Genomic DNA, 21,543 nt, shown 5'->3' with positions numbered 1-21,543 from the left:
TTTTGAGAGAGACAGAGACAGTGCAAGTCAGGGAAGGGCACAGAGAGAGAGAAAGAGAGGGAGAATCCCAAGCAGACTCTGCACTGCCAGAGCAGAGTCTGATGTGGGGCTGAAATCCACGAAGCTGTGAGATCATGACCTGAGCTGAAACCAAGAGTCAGGCACTTAACTGACTGAGCCTCTCAGGGGCCCCTAAGAAGCCCCCACCGCGGTGCCCCACTTCCTTCCTTAATAGACATGATAGTGAAACTTGTATAATAAAATGAAACAAAATGTACTTCTTCCCTGGTTTCTGATCTAGTTTAGAGAACCTTAACTCCTAGGAAAGAGTGGCTTTTTTTGGACATTATTTTTTCTGCCTATAAAAATAATCCATGCTCATTATGGAAAGTTTAGAAAATGCAGAAACAAACGAAGTAGAGAATTAGTATACCCATGTTCACCCAGTAGCAAGTCTTTGAAATGTTGACTTACTTCTCTGTAGGGCTTTTCCTATAACATATATAGTAATCCCACACCAGTTGCTATTTTAAAATTTTAAAACCTCCAGTCTTGATGTGTATGTATGCAGTTTGGTTCAGTTCCCTTATACAAAATAATGTGAAAATTATTATTTCTCTTCTTCCCGGAGACCATGTGAGCATGATTGTAAGTGAGATCAGAAGGTGGAAATCTATTTATATTCCACCCTCTCGATATATATGAATAGAAGACCAAGTCTAATAAAAGAGTGTCCTTATGTGATGTGATAACTTCTGGAAAGAGAGGTAGCTAGGCAGGCTTTTTGCAGAGATTTGCAAGAAAGAAACAAGAGCATATGCATGCAAGAAAAATGTTTTAAGCCAGTAAAGCCTGATTGAAATAGTAGAAGTGGTGCAGTGTGTATTATGCAGGCTGTGTGATGCTCTGCCTCTGTTTAGACCTATAACTTTTCTGAGAAACTTTCTCAGAATCTCTAGATTAAATTGGGTCCCACTGTGATAGATTTTTACTGAACTTACTACTTCTCTATCTTGTCATTCGCATTTGTTTATTTACTTAGCAAAGCAGGGGAAGGGCACAGAGAGAGGGAGAGAGAGACAATTTAAGCAGTGTCTGCACTGCCAGTCCAGAGTCCAGTGTGGAGTTCAAACTCAGGAGTGGTGAGACCATGACCTGAGTCAAAATCAAGAGTCGGATGCTCAACTGATGGAGCCATCCAGGCACCCCCATTAATCTGAATCTCTTGTTTAATGTCTGTTCTTCCTGTTAGCATGTATGCTATGGGAGGGTTGGAATGGTCTGTGTCAGGTTCACTAATGCCCGTGGTCAACAGCATGAGTGAATGAAGGAAGCAATTGCACATATACTGAAAAAAACCTGAAGGCAAATTAGGAGAAGGTCTGCTGACCAAAGCAAGTTTTTACTGCAGATGTACCTACTTTTATTTGGAAGTAGATGCATTCTATAAAAAATTTATTACATTTTGAGGAGGCCAGTTCTCACATATTAAAATATATATCTAAAAAGATAAACACCATTCGTTCCATGCTACTTTATCTTATGTAGCCATTTATTCTCATTTACTTGCAATTTTAAATATTCTTTGAGCTTTTTAATGTCTGTATAATATTCCATTATAGGAATGCACCAAAAGATATTAACCATTTATATATTATTGGATATTTAGATTTTTGGCCAATGTTCAGTATTGTAAGTGGTGAATTAAGCAATAACACCATTCCACATTTTTCTAGGTAGCTGTCTAATAATTTTCTTAGAAGATTTTAGAAATAAATTTCTTGAATTATATAAATGAATCCTTTTAAATAATAGCTTTATTGAGATATAATCCATAACACCCTGCAGCCAATTCATCTATTTAAAGTATACAATTTAATAGGTCTTTTAAAAACTAAATTATTTATTTATTTGCTATTTTTAGAGATAGCATAAGTAGGGGGAGAAGGGCAGAGGGAGGGAGAGAGAGAGAGATAGATAGATAGATAGAGAGAGAGAGAGAGAGAGAGAGAATATCTTAAGCAGGCTCCATGCTCAGTGTAGAGCCCAGTGCAGGGCTTGATCCCACCACGCTGGGATCATGACCTGAGCTGAAATCAATATTCAGATGCTCAACCGAATCACCCAGGCACCCCTACAATTTAATAGTTTTTAGTATATTCTCAGAGTTGTGCAATCATATTCAGATCCTATGTTAGAACACTCCCATCACTGGGGCACCTGGGTGGCTCAGTCGGTTAAGCATCTGACTTCAGCTCAGGTTGTGATCTCACGGTTCGTGGGTTTGAGCCCCGCATCAGGCTCTGTGCTGACAGCTCAGAGCCTAGAGCCTGTTTCAGATTCTGTGTCTCCCTCTTTGTATGACCCTCCCCTGCTCATGCTATCTCTCTCTTAGAAATAAATAATAAACATTAAAAAAATTTAGAACACTTCCATCACACCAAAAAATAAAACTGTTCCCATTAGCCTTAAACGTTTCCCTCACCCCTTGCCCTGACACTTGTAGTGCTTGACCATCATTAATCTTTCTGGCTGTATGGATTTGCCTATTTAGGATGTTTCATTTTACCTGGGATCATGCAATATGTAGTCCTTTGTGTCTGGCCTCTTTTGCTGAACATTTTATTTTCAAAATTCATCTGTGTTCAGTACGTACTGCAGTATTTTATTTCTTTGTATTGTCAAATAATATCCCACGCTATAGATAGACCATATACTGTGCATTTATTCATTAGAAAGTGAACATGTAAATGAAGTTTTAAAGTAATTTTGACACATCTTCTAGCTTGCCCTTAATGTTTACCCGTTTTCACTCCATCTAGCAGTGTTTAAAACTATCTAGTTTTCCATCCTCTTTCCAATACTAGAGATTAGTACTTAAAGAAACTAATGAAACCAAGCCTCTTTGGAAAAGTAAAGAGACATATTGATTCTTTGTAAATGTCCATTTCTTTAAGAATTGGGGCTATTGGGCGTTCTGATTATCTCTATTAGTTGCTTGTCTCTTATGACTTTGTTTAAATGCCACTTTGCCATTTTATTATAGGGTATTTATCTTTCTCACTTTTGTTTCAATAGTGTTCTTTATGTATTAAGGCTGTCCAGCCTCTGCCTATAGTCTTGCTTATAATGTTTGAGATTGAGACCATTTTTTCCCTTCCAAGATTTTAGTTAAATTCAAGTTAGTTAGCAGATAGTGTAGTATTGGTTTTAGGAGTAGAATTTAGTGATTCATCATTTACATATAGCGCCCAGTGCTCATCACAAGTGTCCTTCTAAGTGCCCGTCACTCATTTAGCCCATCTTCTGCCCACCTCCCCTCAGCAACCCAGTTTCTTCTCTCTAGTTAATAGTCTCTTATCGTCTGACTCCCTCTCTGTTTTTATTTGCTTTTCCTTCCCTTCCCCCGTGTTCATCTGTTTTGTTGCTTAAATTCTATGTGTGTGAAATCATGTGATATTTGTCTGTCTCTGACTAACTTACTCCACTTAGCAAAATACCCTCTATCCATCCACATCTTTGCAAATGGCAAGATTTTATTCCTTTCAATGGCTGAGTAATATTCAATTGTGTGTGTGTGTGTGTGTGTGTGTGTGTGTGTATACACATACATATGTACGTATATATACCACACCTTCTTTGTCCATTCATCAGTCGATGGACATTTGGGCTCTTTCCATTATTTGGCTATGTTGATAGTGCTGCTCTAAACATTGGGGTGCATGTTCCCCCATTGAAAGAGTTTTTAATTTTAAAGTATCTACCAAACATTATCTACCAATCATCTCCTTAAGCATTCTTCTTCTAATTTTGTTTAGAAAGGCTTTCCCTATCCTAAGATCCAAATAAGTATTTTGTGACTGCTATGGTTTTATCATATACTAACTTATACTTTTCATTTGAGAGTCTTTGAAAAATGTTCCCGTTTATCATTACTATGTATATCTGATTTATGAAAAAGCCATCCCCTTGTAATCATTGCAGCCTTATAGTAAGATTTAGTAATTGTGACCTTTATTAAGCCATGTTATGTACCCAGTGCTCTTAAGATGATTTTATACACATTAACATTTAATGCTCACAAAAACTGTATGTCACAGAAATTATTATCCTCATTTTACAGATGAGGAACCTGAGGCAAAGAGAGAGAAAAATATTTATTGAATCAAGGTTCTAGTAGGTGGCAGACCCAGAATTCCAATGGATGCTCAATCTCCAACCCCACTTTCTTCAACAGGGCACAGTCTTACCTAGTGGAGTTCTAGAACAGATGACCTAGGACTTTAAATCCTTATCATTACTTATCATGCATGTTTATGAGTTGTTATGCATTTGTCTTTCCAGAGCTTTTGGATAATTACATGAATATTCCTTGCTATATTATTTAAAAATTAGATTTGAATATTTTCAAGTGTTTTTTTATTGCCCACTCCCAATATTTTTAAAACCACCACTTCCAAATACTTTCTGATTCATTACTTCGAGCCTCATTTTAAAAAAAGTAATTTTTTTTCAGGAAGGGGATGCAGCTGATTACAATCTCTCTGGTCTCTGTCGTGTCTGAGACTATATGATTGTTAGTTTGGTCACGTGTAATAACTTGTTTGGGAAGAAAACATTAGTATCTATGCTTTTATTTTTCTCTCAAAAACAAAACCATAGATGTGATTAATTATACTCTGGTATATGCTAATATAGAAAAAAGTTCTAATCCTAGCCTGATTTTTGTTTCATTGTCAATCACTTCTTTCTTTAAAAAAAAATATTTATGTAGCTTTATTGAGCTATACTTGACAAATAACATTGTGTAATTTACAATTTGTGATGATTTGGTATCTGTTTTTATGGTGGAATGATTATCACAATAAGGTTAGTCAACAGTTCCATCACCTCACATAGCTACATTTTTTTTCCTTTTTTTTTTTTTTAATTTACCCTCTCAGAAACTTTTAGGTATATAGTGCAACATTGTCAACTATATTCACCATGCTGTATGTTAGGTCCGCAGAACTTACTCATTTTATAAGTTGGAAGTTGTACCCTCTGGCAGCCATCTTGCATTTCCCTCACTTGCCGGCTCCTGGCAACCAATAATCTTCTCCTTATTTGTGAGTTCAGCTTTTTTGTATTCTACATATAAGTGAGATCATATAGTATTTGTCTGACTTGTTTCACTTAGCCAATGCCCTCAAAGTCCCATCTGTGTTGTCTCAAATGGCAGAATTTGGTTCTTTATTTTAATTTTAATTTTTAAATGTTTGTTTACTTTGAGAGAGAGGGAGAAAGAGAGCATGAGCAGGGGAGGGGCAGACAGAGAGAGGGAGAGGCAGAGAATCCCCAGCAGGCTCCACGCTGCCAGCTCATAGCCCAGTGCAGGGCTAGATCTCACAGTGAGAACATGATCTGAGCCAAAATCAAGAGTCAGATGCTTAAGTGACTGAGCCACCTGTGTGCCCCTGGGTTGTTTTATTACTGTTTTTCTTAAGGCTGAATAACACTCCATTGTTTGTGTGTGTGTGTATACCACTCCATTCATCCATTCATGCATTGATGTACACTTAGGTTGTGTCCATGTTTTTCTGACTAATGTTGCAATGAGCATAGGGTATAGACATTTTTTTGAGATAGTGATTTTTTTCCTTTGGGTGTATACCCAGGAATGGGATTGCTGCATCCTATGGTAGTTCTGTATTTAATTTGGGGGTTGGGAGGACCTTCATATTGTTTTTTTCATAGTGGATACTCCAATTTACAGTCCTTCCAACAGTGCACAAGGCTTCCCTTTTTTCCACATTGTCATCCACATTTATCTCTTGTCTTTTTGATGATAGCAATCCTAACAGCAAGGTAGTATCTCACTGTGGATTGGATTTGCATTTATCTGATGATTAATGGTGTTGAGCACCTTTTCATATACCTGGGGGACATTTGTGTGTCTTCTTTGGAATAATGATTATCTGGGTCCTTTGCACATTTTTTTTAAATGGATTGCTTGTTCTTTTGCTGTTGAGTTGTACAGAGTCCTTGAATATGTTGAAGGTTAACCCTTTATTAGAAATATGTTCGGCAAATATTTTCTCCCATTCCATAAGTTGCCTTTCACTTTGTTGATCATTTCTTTTGCTACACGAGAATTTTTTGACAGTTCTAATTGTTTATTTCTGCTTTTGTTGCTTGTTTTTTGTTGTCATGTCCAAAAAGTTGTTGTCAAGGTCAACGTCAAGAAGCTTTTTCCCTAGCATTTCTTTTAGTCATTTTATGGTTTCAGGTCATACAGTTAGGTCTTTAATCCATTTTGAGTTAATTTTTGTGTTACAAGGTAGGGGTTCAATTAAATTCTTTTGCATTTGGTTATCCAATTTTCCCACCACCATTTATTGGAGAGATAACCTTTTCTCATTTAGAATAGTTGGATCCCTTGTCAAACATTAGTTATCTATATACGTGAGGTTTTATTTCTGGGGTCTCCATTCTGCTCCACTGATCTCTGTGTCTGTTTCTATGCTGATACTGTATTGTTTCGGTTACTGTAGCTTTCCAGTGTAGTTTGAAATCAGGAAGTATGAGGCCTCTAACTTTGTTCTTTTTTTTCAAGGTTGCTTTGACTCTTCAATGTCTTGTGGTTCCCTGTGAATTTTAGGATTGTTTTTGGTATTTCACTGAAAATGCCACTGGAATTTTGTATACAGATTGAACTGAATCTATTGAAAGCTATGGATAGTATAGAAATGTTAACAATATCAATTATTCTAGTCCATGAAATTGTTAGTTACATCAGTTTGTTTACTCCAGAGATACTTATGAAATCATCATATTTCTAATTTTCTTAATTTTATTAAAATTCAAAACTTTCAACTATGTCATATTTAAGATTTTTTTCTTTCTAATACTATTTTGCCTTGTATCCAGTGAGCTCTTTTACAAACTCAAGTTGTTTTTCACCTCAGAGAAGAATTACTATCATTCTTAAATAGGTCATCGTTTATTTTCTTAAAGCTTGTTGTTTCCTTGTAAAATTCCTATCCTATTTAATACTACATTTCTCTGTCTCAACATTATCTTTTGTTATTTATTTTTTTTCTTTTGGTGGAGAATGTTTTTATCATTTTATCACTTTCCTCTGAGCTCATACATTCAATATTTATTTATTAAGGGCATGCTCCCTATCGGGTGTTCAGTCTCCCAGGGAGTATGAGGGTAACCATCTCAGAAATAAAGCCCCTTATTCATAGAACTGATGATCTAGTGAGGAAAACAGATAAGAAGTAAGCAATTATAAGAGCCCTACTCGAGGAAGCTTCATAAACTGGGTTTTGTTGGTTACCTAGCTGTTGTCTCTTGACTCTTAAGACCACTGGTCTGTAGTTTGTAAAGCTGGGGCTGGTACTTCTTTGCCAGATCCCGATTCCCTGTAAGGCTCTGCCAGTAGGGGGCAGTGAAGGAGACAGAACAGTAGAAGAGGTAGGAAGTCTGCCTGTTAATTTTCTGTCCCTGTCAGCATCACCCTAGTAGAGTTTCTTCATCCTGGAAGTGTCAGGCGCTTCTTGTTTCCAGCTTATTATCTTGTTTCAAATACTTCCAGAACCAGCTTTGTTAGGGCCCACAGATATTCCAACACCAGGCTAATGGCCAGTCTTTCTTCACAGGTCTTGGTCTTGAACTCTCTTCTAAATTTCTGAGGTGGCAGCACACGTGCCCAGTGCTTCACAGCTCTGTAACCCCAACCTCTTCCTTTGGCTCCCTTGTTCCCCTCCGATTTTTTCCTTTTCCTGCCTGGATCCTGACTGGATCCTCACTAGTTTAATTTTCTGCAGTACTCAAGATGCTGTTTACGGTCTCCATGGTATGTATATTTCTAATTCAGCACTTATGTTGTTTTTTTTCTTCCCCCTGCATAGTGGCAGTTTTCTTGATCTCAGATGTTATCCTATTTATAACTCCCTACTCTAGATTCTTAGTTGCTATTTCCTTTTGACTTTAAAAACCTCAAATTAGAAGTTCTCTAAAAATGCCTCTTGTTTCTTGTCTTAGAGGAAGCCATTGAATCTCATTTCTATGGTTTGCCTCCTTTATTTGTAGAAGAGTTCTTTTTATATGGCTGGGGATGTTTTCTCTACTACTGGAAGTTGCATGGGTTCGTGTCTGAATCTTTCAAGCCTTGAAACTAACATGGGTGATCAAAGCATGTAGTTTTGCCAATTAAGAAATTAATTAGGCCAGGTGATCTATGTTGGGAATCAGAGGTAGAGCTGGAAGCATGTATCTCTGTGTCTTAGAGTTTATTTCCATGATTTTTAGTACATTTCATAGCCAGCTGGAATTTGTCAGGTCTCTTTGCCCTCCTTGGGAATCAGAAATACCGGAGTTCTGCCATTAGCTTCATATATAGGGCAGGACTCAGTGATGCTTGCATTTCTCACTTGGTGTGATATCTGGTGCATGGCCAGCTGCCTGTTCTGTGTTGGATCCTGATATATGAGATCATACTTTTTCCCTGACCCCCTACTCCATTGCTGATTTGTCTTTAATGTTTGTCTCTTCATACTGAGGAGTGTTAATATGCTTCTTGTTGGATCCCTGCCAGTGATTTCCAGTGTCCTTTGGGGAAAAGCAAGAGGTTGGATAGCTCCCTCCTGTAGCTTGATCCTGGCTGGATGAGACCTACGAGGCATCTATTCTTTATAGACAATACCCTTTCCTACATCCCAGTTGGAATGTAGGGCTTCCTTTTTTTATGGAACCTTCCACGTTTATGGAACTGTTGGGAATGGGAAGGGATATTGGGAATGGGGAAGGAAGGTGTCATCACCCCAACTTTCCTTTCATCTGCTAATGTATTAAAGGAGTGGAGTGTGGAGCTACCATAAACTATGCATTTGGTTACCATTTCCATTTCTCCTGAGCAAAGAAAGGATGTAGAGGTGGAAGATAAAACAGAAAGTCCCACTTTCCATTTTCTGTGCTTCCTCTGGTGGAATACAGATTACATGGTGTTGTCAAAACAGCAATCATTATTCAGCATCACGAAGTGAGGCTTCATTTGGAAAACAAAGCAATCAGGAAAAATAAAATGGCAAACAAACCAAACAAAAATAGCCCCCAAAACTCAACCCTTTCCCTTAGTAAACTGAGTGTTCGCAAAACTCGTGTTAGAGTCACACTCACGCTCTGTGGTAGACTAGTTTCAGTACAGTCCTGATGAGTGAATGAATCAGCTGGAGGAAAGATTTTTGACTCACAGCTTCCTTGTGGGAGAGACCAAAAGAAACTGTGTGGTCAAATGGTGCAGGAAACTGGAGATTTTTCATTCTAGGGTTTATTCAGATTTCCTCACTCACAGGTTTATCAGCAGTCAGGTGACCCTCACCACACTTACAGTCAGAACTCTGAATCAGACTCTTAAATACAGAGAACAAATTGAGGGTTGAGGAGGCCACTTGTTGGGATGAGCACTGGGTGCTGTATGTCAGTGATGATTCATGGGAATCTACTCCTGAAGCCAAGTCTACACTGGATGTTAACTTACTTGAGAATAAATTTTTAAAAAAAGAAAAATAATAACATAACAACAAAAAGAAATTCTGAATCATAAGGGCCATGGCAGTGTATGGATCTGGGATAGAAGGAATCTGGCTTAATGATTTGGGGGGCAGAAGATAAATGGGAAGAAATATCCTGCCCCCTGCCTGCAAAGCAAGTCCTTTTAAGATCAGTTGCCTCATATATACTCCCGAAGATATCTGAATATATAGCACTACTGACAAAAGGCGTCAGTTGCCTCTGGGAGGGAAAACATTAAGACTAGAATTCTGAAGAAAGTGAATACATGGATGGCTCTGCTTGTTATTCATCCAGTGTTTCTGACTTGCTAAAAGCAAGTTTAATGTATTTATACAATTTGTAAAGATGTAACTGATTCTGGAGCTCTGCTCTTTACAGGGAACATATTTCATGTTAGTGTAAGCACTAAAGAAAATTAAATCAATAAATCCACAGCCTGTAATTTGAGATACTCAATTGAGGAAAAATACATTGTCTGGGAGGGAGGGGGGACCATTCACACCAAGAAAAGACTTGTAAAAGCCGCCTTTGCCTTACTAGTCTGGGATTTCGGATGACGGCAAGAGTTAAGCCTGTGCTATAAGATCATCAAGGTGTTGTTGTGACACCTCAAAAGATGTGGAGGCCCACTCACACTTTGGTTCTTGAAGCACGTGCTCAAGTGGAAAGGCACTCAAGCTGCACTTTGTCTCTGAACTCTCTGTGTCATTTTCCTGGGGAAAGATTTTGCTGGCTATCAACAGCAGGGACTGGATGTCAGGAAGCTCCATGCATTTCTCCCCCCTAGCTGGCATCGATGTTCACTGTGACCACTGGCAAGCCAATTAACCTCCCCAGGCACCACCCTTCCATGTGTAAAAGGTTAATAGTGCAGCTTGTTTGCAAAGTGCCTCGAGCCTTCCATGAAGGGCACTACACAGACACCCAGCCTCACTGTTTGACTGGAGGGTGTTGTATTTTTTAATTATATGTTTGGTTGGATGGGTTATAGATTTTGTGGTGGTTGAGTGTTGCCCCATTCTCCCTGGTTACACATAAAAACTAATAGGTAATCTCGCTCCATTACCATCTTCTAGAGCCCCGTAGAGGGTTAAGGAAAAGGCAGAGGTTACAGATTAATAATGCATTCTTCAGTTAATAAAAAAAAAAAAACCAGACACGTGCATCTCAACTGCATAATGGCTGTGGCTGGCAACTTATCAGGCCAAGTGCTTCATCAGATGCTAAGCAGATTATGTTGGCAAAGACTCAGGAAACGTTGCATTGTTTTTTGTTTGTTTGTTTTCTTTCTACACCCTCGGTAACTATTTCCTCCTTCACATTAGCATGGAGCATAGGAAGTTCTGTTATGGTTTATTTCACATGTGCTTGTGAATATTTGGGAAAACGATTTTCTTATTTCCAGAACTCCTAAAACCAGCTGACTTTTCCGTGTCAACCCAGTTTGTGACATTAAGCTCACTATTATTATTGTGTTTGGAACACATGTGAAGAATACTGGCCCTAGAGCCAATTGTCACGTACCTCACACTTTTTCTTTTTCTTTTTTCTTTTTTGCAGATTTACGGAAAAACTTTGAGCAAGATCCGCAGGGAAGGGAGGTGCCCATCGAAGGCATGATAGTGCTGCATTGCCGGCCGCCCGAGGGAGTCCCTGCTGCCGAGGTAAGAGGTCCCAGAGGGAGAGCCGAGTCCTGTGTGGTCATACATGAAGTAAAAGAGCCTGTGTCTGGCATTCTTGCTGTCTGGATCCAGTTGCTAAAGATGATGAAGATATCACAAAGGAAATAAGTCGTAAAAGCAAGTTGTCTCTCGCCTACTTTGTTTGTTGACACAAAGCTTTTGCGAGGTAGCCTAAGTAGGATTTGGTCTGTCTTCTTGATTTTGGTGACCTCGATTCACTCAGGTGGCATCCTCTGTGTCTGCAGTCAGTCACCTGGGACACTCTGGCATGCACCTTGAATCTTGGCTCAACCTGACATGTGAAAAAGTGACCAGGGAAAGAGATGAGCCCCTACTGCCAAGTTTCACTAATGTTTGTACTGAGTCTTTGTTTACTTATGGAACAAACATGCACTGAGCATTTATTATGGTGTAGGCATTGTGCTGGGCATGGGGGATATAAAAAGTGCTGAAGCCACAGGTCTCCTTCACAGTGGGAGTCTAGAATCCAGAGTCCCTCTTGATTTTACTCCTTGCATGTTTTCTAGAACGTCTACTATACTATTAGAATATAATTGTCAATGACGACACACTGTGGTCATAGCAAAGGCTTCCTATCTTTCAGTCACTCTTAAAAGATGTTCTGATAAATTAGTACTACAGTTATGAAGGCAATGTTGGGGACGGGGTGGGGGGAGCCAAGAAGTAAAAGGAAGCCTTCATAGAATGATAAGTTTATAAATGAAGGCCTGAGCTGAGCAGTAGATATAGTTCAATTGTTGCTCTTCTGTGGGAAGCTAGGAAAATGTCCTTAGAGCTATAGTTTGTTTATTCACAGAGAAATAGAGATTTTAAAAAAAAGGAAGAAGAAGAAGGCTTTGCCTCATATTTTCGCTAAAATTGCTGTGGGATTTTGTCATTGGAAGGACAAAGGAATCGAGAAAATAAAAGGGAGTGGAAAAACACACACACACTTGCATGTTTAGACAGGAAGCATGCTGGGTGGACACTATTCAAAACTCAAGTGGTTCACAGAAATGAAGCAAACAGACTTGAAAATTAAAGTGAACATTCCATGCATGATAGGAAATGATTAGAAAGGAAAATGCTTATTTTTAGATTTGTATTTAATGTGAAACAGAAAGGTTTTTGATCCTTCTCTTGCTACCTTTCCATTCCTGGCACAGTGGGCTGTGGTTTCCAGAGCAGGGTGGGAGGCCGCAGGGCGTTCTGTGCACAGGGAACGCGTCACTCTCATTCAGGACACCCCACTGCTTCCGGGAGTCTAGCTTGGGCATCAGCAGTTTGCTACAGGCACCACCTACATCTCAAAACGCTGATTTACAGCTGTCTGTGTAGGGACGCCTGAGTGGCTCAGTTGGTTAAGTGGCCGACTTCAGCTCGAGTCATAATCTCACTGTTCATGAGTTTGAGCCCTGTGTCAATGTCTATGCTGACAGCTTAGAGCCTGGAGCCTGCTTTGAATTATCTCTGCTCACCACCCCCCCTGCTTGCACACACCCCCCCCAGAAAAAAATAAACCTTAAATAAACAGCCAACCAAAAAACCCCAGTGTCTGTCTGTGGGGGGGAAGGGAGGCCTGTTCAACTCCATGCACCTTCCTATTCTCCCCTTGACAACACATGACACTTTATTTTAATCATGTTTATGTTATTAGGAATAAATCTCAGAGCCAGGCTGACTGATATTAAATAGAGGGCCATCCCAAAGAGTAGCCTGGTCTACCAAATGGTTGAAAATAGATGTTCTGAGCTGAGAATGAGGGAAAGCTCTGGTTTCTACATTTTGTGTTATAGGATGGATGTGGAGAGTGGTTTGTGGGTTAATAGCCTATTGTGGAGCCCTGACAACTGTTTATAGCATCATCTTAATGCAAGAAAGCATCCCAGTTCCCAACACCAGGGATACCTTGGAGTTTATGTGTTGGATACTACCTATATCTGCACACCAGTATTTACAGCTCTCTTAGCATGCAATAGCTTCCATGGTGGTTATTACCATTGCATCTGTGTTTTTGCTGATAGGAGGGCAGAATGACAGAAGAAAGCTGAGAGAGAGGACAAAGATAGAGAAGGAAAGGGAAAATGTACATGCCCTGCCCAGGTTGGGGTCTCCTGTGGTAGAGACGTCCACTGTGCCTGTCATGCTGTCTCCTGATCTGCAAGAGTGCATCACTATGCTTTCTGACTTCACGGTCGAGGGAGGATCCTATAGTTAGCTAAGGACTCTCCAGGGTGGCGGTGATAGGAACTGTGTTTGGAACTTGATCAGTGCTGTAATTGTCACTGTAAAACAGCATCCATTACCTTCCTTGAGCGGGAATGTTCCTCCCTCTCCACCACATGGCTCCCTTGATGCCTGCCTCCTGTGGGGCCATGGGATCATCACTGGAAGGGGTTGTTACTGGCAGGGCCACTGGCATGTCCACTGGTTTTGCCCTGTAGTGGCCTAGGAGACCTCCTCCTTTGCACATTGAGAGGCATCTTGGGGGCAAGTCCAAGTCTTTTTTTCATGACATGTACAATTGTCCTCTCTCCTTAAGGTTGGACTTTTCTGGCAACTAATTCATCTGTTGACCACAAAAGGGGATTTGTGCAGGTATGGGAAGGGCTACCATTTATAGATGTCCCCATGTTCTAGGTACTGTGTTAAGTGCTTTCTGTTATTTCTCTTTTATTTCATGTTTCTTTATTTATTTTTGCAAGAGAAAAAGAGAGAGGCCGAGAGAGAGAATGAGACTGAGAATCCCAAACAGTCTCCACACTGTCAATGAGGAGCCTGATATGGGAGTTGAACTCCTGAACCGTGAGGTTGTGTCCCGAGCCAAAATCGAGAGTCGGATGATTAATAGACTAAGCCACCCAAGCATTCCTTCTCTATGTTATTTCACTTGATTTGCAAGAGATGCTAGAAAGCTCTAGGTATTTTCATGTCCATCTTGTACAAACTTGTCCACACTTTTGGATCAGTAGGAAGCCATTCTAAAAACTCAGATCTCTTTTTCTTCTCTACTATTTGTTTGTTTTTGATGAGACTGTGGGTTCACTTAGTTTCCCCCAAGCTTTCTGAAGCTTGGGAGCCCATAGGGCAGTGGTAACATATCTGTTTGCTATGCTCCAGACTTTCCGCTGTTAAAAATAGAGAGGACTGATGGGTATGGAGGAGAGGGAAAAGGGGGGATGGGCATGGAGGAGGGCACTGTGGGGATGAGCACTGGGTGTTATGTGGAAACCAACTTGACAGTAAACTATTAAAAAAAAAAAAAGAAATTCACATTTCTTCTAGCAAATATGCCAATCTTACACTTTCTGTAAATTCTGTGTTCTTTTGTTTGAAATAAGTAATCTGGTGGTGAAACAAAGAATAGAACAGTGAAGAAAATAAAGGTGTTGGGAGCTCAGGAGGACAAGGAGCCTGGGGTGGGGCATCTCTAGAGCCTCTTTGCTCCCAAGGGCTTGGGTTTGATGCTGTCCTAGGTGTTAGGAAGGTATAGGATTTCCAGAGTTGCAGGGAGGAGGCCATGGAGGAGGAGAAAAGGGGGCATATGAAAGGGGAGATGAGAGACCCCAGGGTAATCTCTACCATCACTACAATTTTTCCTGTATCTGGCCATGGCCATGACAGAGCTCATTGTCATGAAGGGTCAAACGCTGACCACACTCCCCAATGCTGTGACCAATAGCAATTTACTAGCCACCCTGAACCTCCTATTCCTCATCCAGAAATAGGAACAATATTTTCCTTGTAGGATTGCTGTGAGACAAAGAAGGGGGAGTGGAAACAAGAATATGCAAAATAGTCTTTAGTACCAAATAAATAGTAGACATTATTTGCGATTTCTTCCTTTTTATTGTAGTCTTTTATAAAGCTTCACAAACCATTAATTCTTAGCAAAGATGAAGGGCTGCCTGGTGGTTGGAGAACCAGATTAAAACAGAGACTCTTGTGATATCTGACACATTTTCAGGCCTATGAAAAAATAGTGTACTGCTGAGACCATCCCTCCTCACCCCAAACTGTACATGACCTTTGCTCTACAGCCTGGTCCCCCTGTTGTCACTTCAGACATGTATCAAAAGCTCTCTGCTTCCCTCTCTTTTAATCTATCACATGGAAGACATATATGGTTATTGACAGAAGCTGGTGAGTATCTGTGTTTCTGCACTTTGCTTACACCATTGAAGAATCTTATGAATGGTATTAGTAGTAGTAAAAACACTTTCTGAAAAGTAGCATATGAATTTGAAGATTCTTACCAGACTCATTTGCACATTGGTTTGTATGAAATAACAGGTCACACACTCTTTCCAAAATACCTACAGTGTGAACAGATGATAATTGAACTTTTCCTAAACTTCATGAGCTCATCCTATACTTGAATATATTAGAGCATTCTGTCACTGCACTTACTTATAACCTTAACCTTGGTACAGTTCTAACTAAAGATAGCAACTTTAGTGTTTGACACTTGTTGTTTAGCTAAAACCAATTGGCTCTTTTCAAAACAATTCATTATCCCACACTGCACTTTTTTATACTCCCCAATTAAATGGAAAATCTATCTTTCATAAAAGTTAGAAATTATGTCCAATGAAAATCTGACATTTTAATGGTTTTCCACAGATTAAAATTGTAGAGTTCTCAATAAACCCTGATTTACTGATGTTGGCTATAAAATGGTTATTGCTGTTAATAAAGCCTGTAAATCTTAACAGGTTATATTTGCCTTGGACAATAAAACTTGCCATAAAGGCTTAGTGTCTAAGGCTAATTCTGCTCACATCAAGGTAAACATCCTACTCAAAATAATTCAGTGTCTTTGAGAATTAAGGCCCGAAAGCTAAGCAACTGACAGATTCCAGCCTTGAGCCATTGCAGGCCAGGCACTATTCTTGTTTTAATCTCACTAAGGAGTCATGACCTGCTGGAATTAGAAAACTCCAGAAGGTCAGAGGCCTTAGTCAATGCACTGTGGGCAAGGAGAAGGTTCCCTTCTTTCTGCTGGATGCCAAATCGGTTTTGTCATTGACTGATCACTAGGTTGGGATGCTTGTATAACAAGAGGAGGATCCAAGAGTGGAATGAAGGAATGTATTTTCTGTTTCATAAACTGTGTCGTAAAAATATTGGAAGCCATATTATTGTTAGGGGTTGTTGGTGAAGGGGGCTGGTAAAGACAGGGGTTTGGGGGAAGGAGATCCTTTCCAGATGCCCAGGTGGAAATCAAGGTTTTTTTGAGAAGCTCTAATTAATTTTGGTACACTTGGTAGATCATTTGACATTCTTTCTAATATTTGTGGATTTTTAAAAATTTTTTTATGTCTCCCTTTTCTAAGGTAAAAGACAAACAACAACAACGACATTGTTTAATCTTCTTTGTGGGTAAGCCCTGGTAGCCTGGTGTTCTTGCAGAGATGGGGTAGAGAAGGGAGCAGAGTCATGTTCTTTGAACTGACAGGGTATTGTCAAGTGACTGTCCCTTTCCCTACGGCATGGTTGCACATTGTCCCTGGCTGCTTGCCTGGCTCTTTGGTCTTCCTGGAGGTTTTGGCTACTACTAATATTTTTTAAATAAATTCCTTTCCTGCATGAACAAGCTGGAGCAGAGTTTATTATTTGCATTCAAGAATCTCGACATGCATCCACCATGTCTTACTACTTTAAGGATGCCTTTGAACAATACCTCAAAGTGGCCTTTGGAACAAAGCAAGTCACTCTGGGCTGACATTATGGGATGTTGATATCTTTTTTCTATATCTGTACAATAAGGAGGGGCACTAGAAAACTCTAAGGCCCTTTTCATATTTCTAATTATCCTTGATGTATAAACAGTAGAATCCACATACTATCTCTGACTCCTGTTAATAATTCTGCCCAGACTGGTGCCAGACATTTTTTAAGTCAGAAGCCCTTTGCCCTTATCCCCTGTGAGAGTATTCTTAATGAAAGGTTCATTTGTTTCGTATGTGTTAATTGCCATAAAGCCCAGGAGAGAATCTTATGACACTGAACTGTTTAATACAAGAATCACTAGACTATTGTGTTTAACCTCAATCAAACAGACTATGAAATGAGGACTTTATTTTAAAAATAAGACTCTTAATAATTCACAAGAGAAATGTTAAGTGAGGTGCCCAAGTTCTGAAGCAATGGACCTCAGGTATAAATAATTGATCTAATTTGGTGCAGCCAAAGCAGAGAGAATGTCTAATAGTCCAGATAAACTTTGCTTTGAGGAGACTGACAATGAGGACCTTTGCAGAAAGCCACATTTGATTAGAATGTATAATATTGTAATAGAAACCTAATGGACCCTTAAGAAAAGAGAATGTTGAATTGGTTAAATACTAGTAATTAAGTACCAGTAAATTACTTCTCTAAAAACATTTCTACCCAAAAAAAAATTTGCTATTGTAAGAGAGATGGGAAAATGAAGTTAATCTGAGTTATTTAAAAAGTGACCATCTACAGCCCAAATACCCTCATCATTAATACGGAACCTTAAGTAAATCTTATCAATGTACTGACTTTCACCTTATCCTTATCTGGGAAGCTGTTTCCTTACTGAGGATGAAAATGATAGAAGATATCTGAAGCTCCTGATTTGTATTTCTTTTCTTTTTTCTTCTTGTTTTTTATTCCTTGGGGGGTAGAACATGGAAGTTAGAATTACATTGCCAAGGGCAGGGATTTAAGATGAGATTACAAAGGTCGATTAGCTGCTGGGGTTTTGGGGGCTTTTTTCTTTTTTTTTTTTTTTTCCCTTTTCCCTCTTCATCTCCCATGTTAGCTCCACACACTCAGTGTCCTTCTTCCCAAGGACTAGTCTCTGTTATTTCTAGTTCCATCTCTGTGTCTCCCCAAGTTCCTCTTGCCTGGAATGCCCTTGACCTCCAGCATCTACCTGTAGCACGCACAGTCTCAGAGGATCCGTTTTCACACAGTGGGTTTCCCCACTTCTACCCTGGCCATCCCAGCTGATGCTGGTGTCTCTTTTTTAGAGACCCCTAACCTAACTGGTGTGGACTGCTCCAGGAATGACAGCATTTTCTCCCTCCCCTGGTGACTTTCATAGCACATTGCTTGGAATGTTTTGTTTTGTTTTGTTTTTCTCCCCCCTTCCTCTTGTGTTTAACTTTTCATGATTGTATGTCCTATTTCCTCAAGGTAATTCCCCTCACAATAGCAAATGCAAATTATGCTTTTCAGTGTCCTTTCCCACCCCCTTTAGCAGATAACACAAATGCACCTGGGGCTATAGTAGATACCTGGCAAGCATTTGTAACTTAATGGATGAATATTCACACAACTGCCATGTGGTACACATTAAAAGTAATAAACTCTTAAATTTATCACTTTAAAATTTACAGAGATTTTCTCATATATTGACTCATTGGATTCTTAAAGCTACAGTTTGTAGGTTGGCAAATAAAGCAATATCTCTGTTATTATTGAACTGTATTTGGCCTACGATATTCTATTGGTTTCAGGTATACAACATAGTGATTCAGCGTTTATATACATTAGGAAATGATTGCTCCCGTAAATCTAGCTGCCATCTGTCACCAGACAAAGGTGTTATGTATTATTAACTAAATTCCCTATGCTGTACATCGCTTCCTGCTGCCTTATTCATTTTATAACTGGAAGTTTGTATCTTTTAATCCCCTTCCTCTATCTTGCCCTTCCTCCCAACCCCATTCCCTCTGGCAAGCACCAGACTATTCCCCATATCTGTGAGTCTGTTTCTGTTTTGTTTGTTCATTTGGTTTTTTTTGTTTGTTTTAGATTCCTCCTATAAGAGAAATCATAGAGTATTAGTCCTTCTCTCTCTGACTTACTTGGCTTAGTATAATACCTTCTGGGTCCATCTATGTTATCGCAGATAGCAAGGTTTTATTTAATGACTGAGTAACATTCCATTGGGTATATAAATATACCACATCTTACGTATCCATTTATCTATTGGTGGACACATAGGTTGCCCCCTTATCATGGCTACTGTGAATAATGCTGAACATAGAAGTGAACATAGATGTGCAAATATTTTTTCAAAAATGTTTTCTTTCTTTTTTTTTTTTTTGGATAAATACCTACAACTGGAATTGCTGGATGATATGGTAGTTCTATTTTTAATTTTTGGAGGAACCTCCATACTTTTTTCCTGGTCATTGCACCATATTCCCTTCCTACCAACAGTAGGTGAGGATAGTCTTTTCTCTACATCTTCGCCAATACTTGTTATTTGTTGTCTTTTTAAAGAATACCCTTTCTAAGAGGGATGAGGTGGTACCTCATTATGGTTTTGATTTGCATTGATTAGTGGTGGGGGGCATCTTTTCATGTGCCTGTTGGCCATCTGTGTCTCCTTTGGCAAAAGACCTGCCTACACAGGTCCTCTTTTCAATTTTTTAAATTGGATTACATTTTTGGGTTTGTTTTATTTTGTTTTGTTTGATGTTGAGTTGTGTGAGCTCTTTATATATTTTGGACATTAACCCCTTATCAGCTATATTGTTAACAAACATGTTCTCTCATTCAGTAGACTGTCTTTTCATTTTGCTCACAGTTTCCTTTGCTGTCCAAAAGCTTTTTAGTTTGATGTAGTCTCATTTGTTTATTTTTGCTTTTTTCGGTCATTGTTTAAGGAGACAGATAAAAAAATATATATATATATAGCTTAGATGGATGTCCATCTTGATGTCTAGGTTTTATTAGAGGAATTTTATGGCTTTTGGTCTTTAATCCGTTTTCAGTTGATATTTGTATAAGGTATATGACACTGGTCCAGTTACATTCTTTTGCATGTAGTTGTCCAGTTTTCTCAACATCATTTATTGAAAAGACTGTCTTTTTCCTGTTGTCTTGCCTCTTTTGGTGAAGATTGACCATGTAAGCTTGAGTTCATTTTTGGACTCTACTCTCTTCCATTGATCTGTGTGTCTGTTTCTGTGCTAGTGTTGATTACCATAGTTTTGTAGTATAGTTTGAAATCTTGAAGTATGATGCCTCCAAATTCATTTTTCTTTCTCAACATTGCTTTGGTTACTTGAGGACTTTTGGGATTCCATACAAATTGTAGGTTTATATATTCTAGCTCTGTGAAAAATGCCATTGATATTTTGATAGGAATTTCAGTGAATATAGATTGCTTTGAATAGTATCTTAACAATATTCTTCCAATCCATGAGCATGGTATAGTTTCCATTTATTTGTGTCATCTTCAGTTTCTTTCATCAGTGTCATAGTTATCAGAGTACAGGTCTTTCCCCTCCTTGGTTAAGTTTACTTCTAGCCATTATAATTTTTTTTTTTTTAATTCAATGGCAAATGAGGCTGCTTTCTTAATTTCTCTTTTGGAGAGTTCAAAATGCAATGACTCTGTAGAGTCATTTATTCCATATATAAATTAATGCAGAAACTACAGTATAGCTAACACTTATTTATATGCACTCTATGCCAGGCACTATTCATTGAATCCTTTCGACAGATCTCCAAGGTAGATGCTAATAACCTGCCAGTTTTAGAAATAAGGCAACTGAGGCACAGACAGGTGAAGCACATTACTTGAGGGCAGAGTTACTAAATGATGGAGCCAGTAATTGAAACCAAGTAACCTGGTTTCTGAACCTGTTCTCTTTAAATCCACCTGATGAAGCCTCTTTATGTGTCAGACATTGCATGCTGAGTACCAACTGAGTGACATACATGCCTGTCATTAACTAGTCCACCATCTTGTTTCATGCATATACAGCTAAAAGCGTTAAAGTAAGAGAGTGGCATTTATAAACCTACAGGACTGTGTGTGCACATATGCAAGCCTACTGCTTGTCCTCCATTTTGTTGCTCATGTCTGTGATTACAAGCCTGAGCCTTATTGTTCCCCACTTGCAATTAAACCCCATCACTTGATGGCATTGTAATTTGCACTGTGTTCAAGTTTAGAGATGGTTTTGCAGAGTAGCTCAGTGCCAGTGACAACTTGGAGGGGACTTTGATGGGATACAAAAACACCGCTGATGGAATAGCTCTTGAACCTGCTCTCCATTTTTTTTTCCCCTGACAGAAAATGACATCCTTTATCCTTTCAAAAAAAAAAAAAAATAGAATGAAATTTGCATCTTGTGTTTAAGGTTTCTCAAAGCAAGAGAGGAAGCAAAAGGATCACAAGGGAAAGCAGTTTGGAGAAACAAATCAGAAGGCTAAGCCATCAATCAATCAGTAGTAAAAAAATTAAAGAAAAACACATAAGGCAAGGAAATGTATGATTTCTAAATTAACCTAATGAAGGCATAGAGCT

At 39.0% G+C, this 21,543-nt stretch overlaps 1 protein-coding gene across 1 annotated transcript in view; it reads left to right on the top strand.

The window, feature by feature from the left end:
- Window positions 1-21,543, top strand: part of UNC5D (unc-5 netrin receptor D) — a 236,217-nt gene that overhangs the window by 31,128 nt on the left and 183,546 nt on the right. The window contains exon 4 of the mRNA XM_077760653.1: window positions 11,122-11,225. Coding sequence (XP_077616779.1) covers window positions 11,122-11,225 — 104 coding nt within the window. The remainder of the gene's footprint in view (window positions 1-11,121; window positions 11,226-21,543) is intronic.

The sequence above is a fragment of the Crocuta crocuta genome, unplaced genomic scaffold (genome assembly GCF_008692635.1).
Source record: "Crocuta crocuta isolate KB4526 unplaced genomic scaffold, BGI_CrCroc_1.0 scaffold546, whole genome shotgun sequence".
Classification (NCBI taxonomy): domain Eukaryota; kingdom Metazoa; phylum Chordata; class Mammalia; order Carnivora; family Hyaenidae; genus Crocuta; species Crocuta crocuta.
Note: the sequence above shows the minus strand (reverse complement) of the source record. Positions and strands in the feature narration are given on the sequence as shown.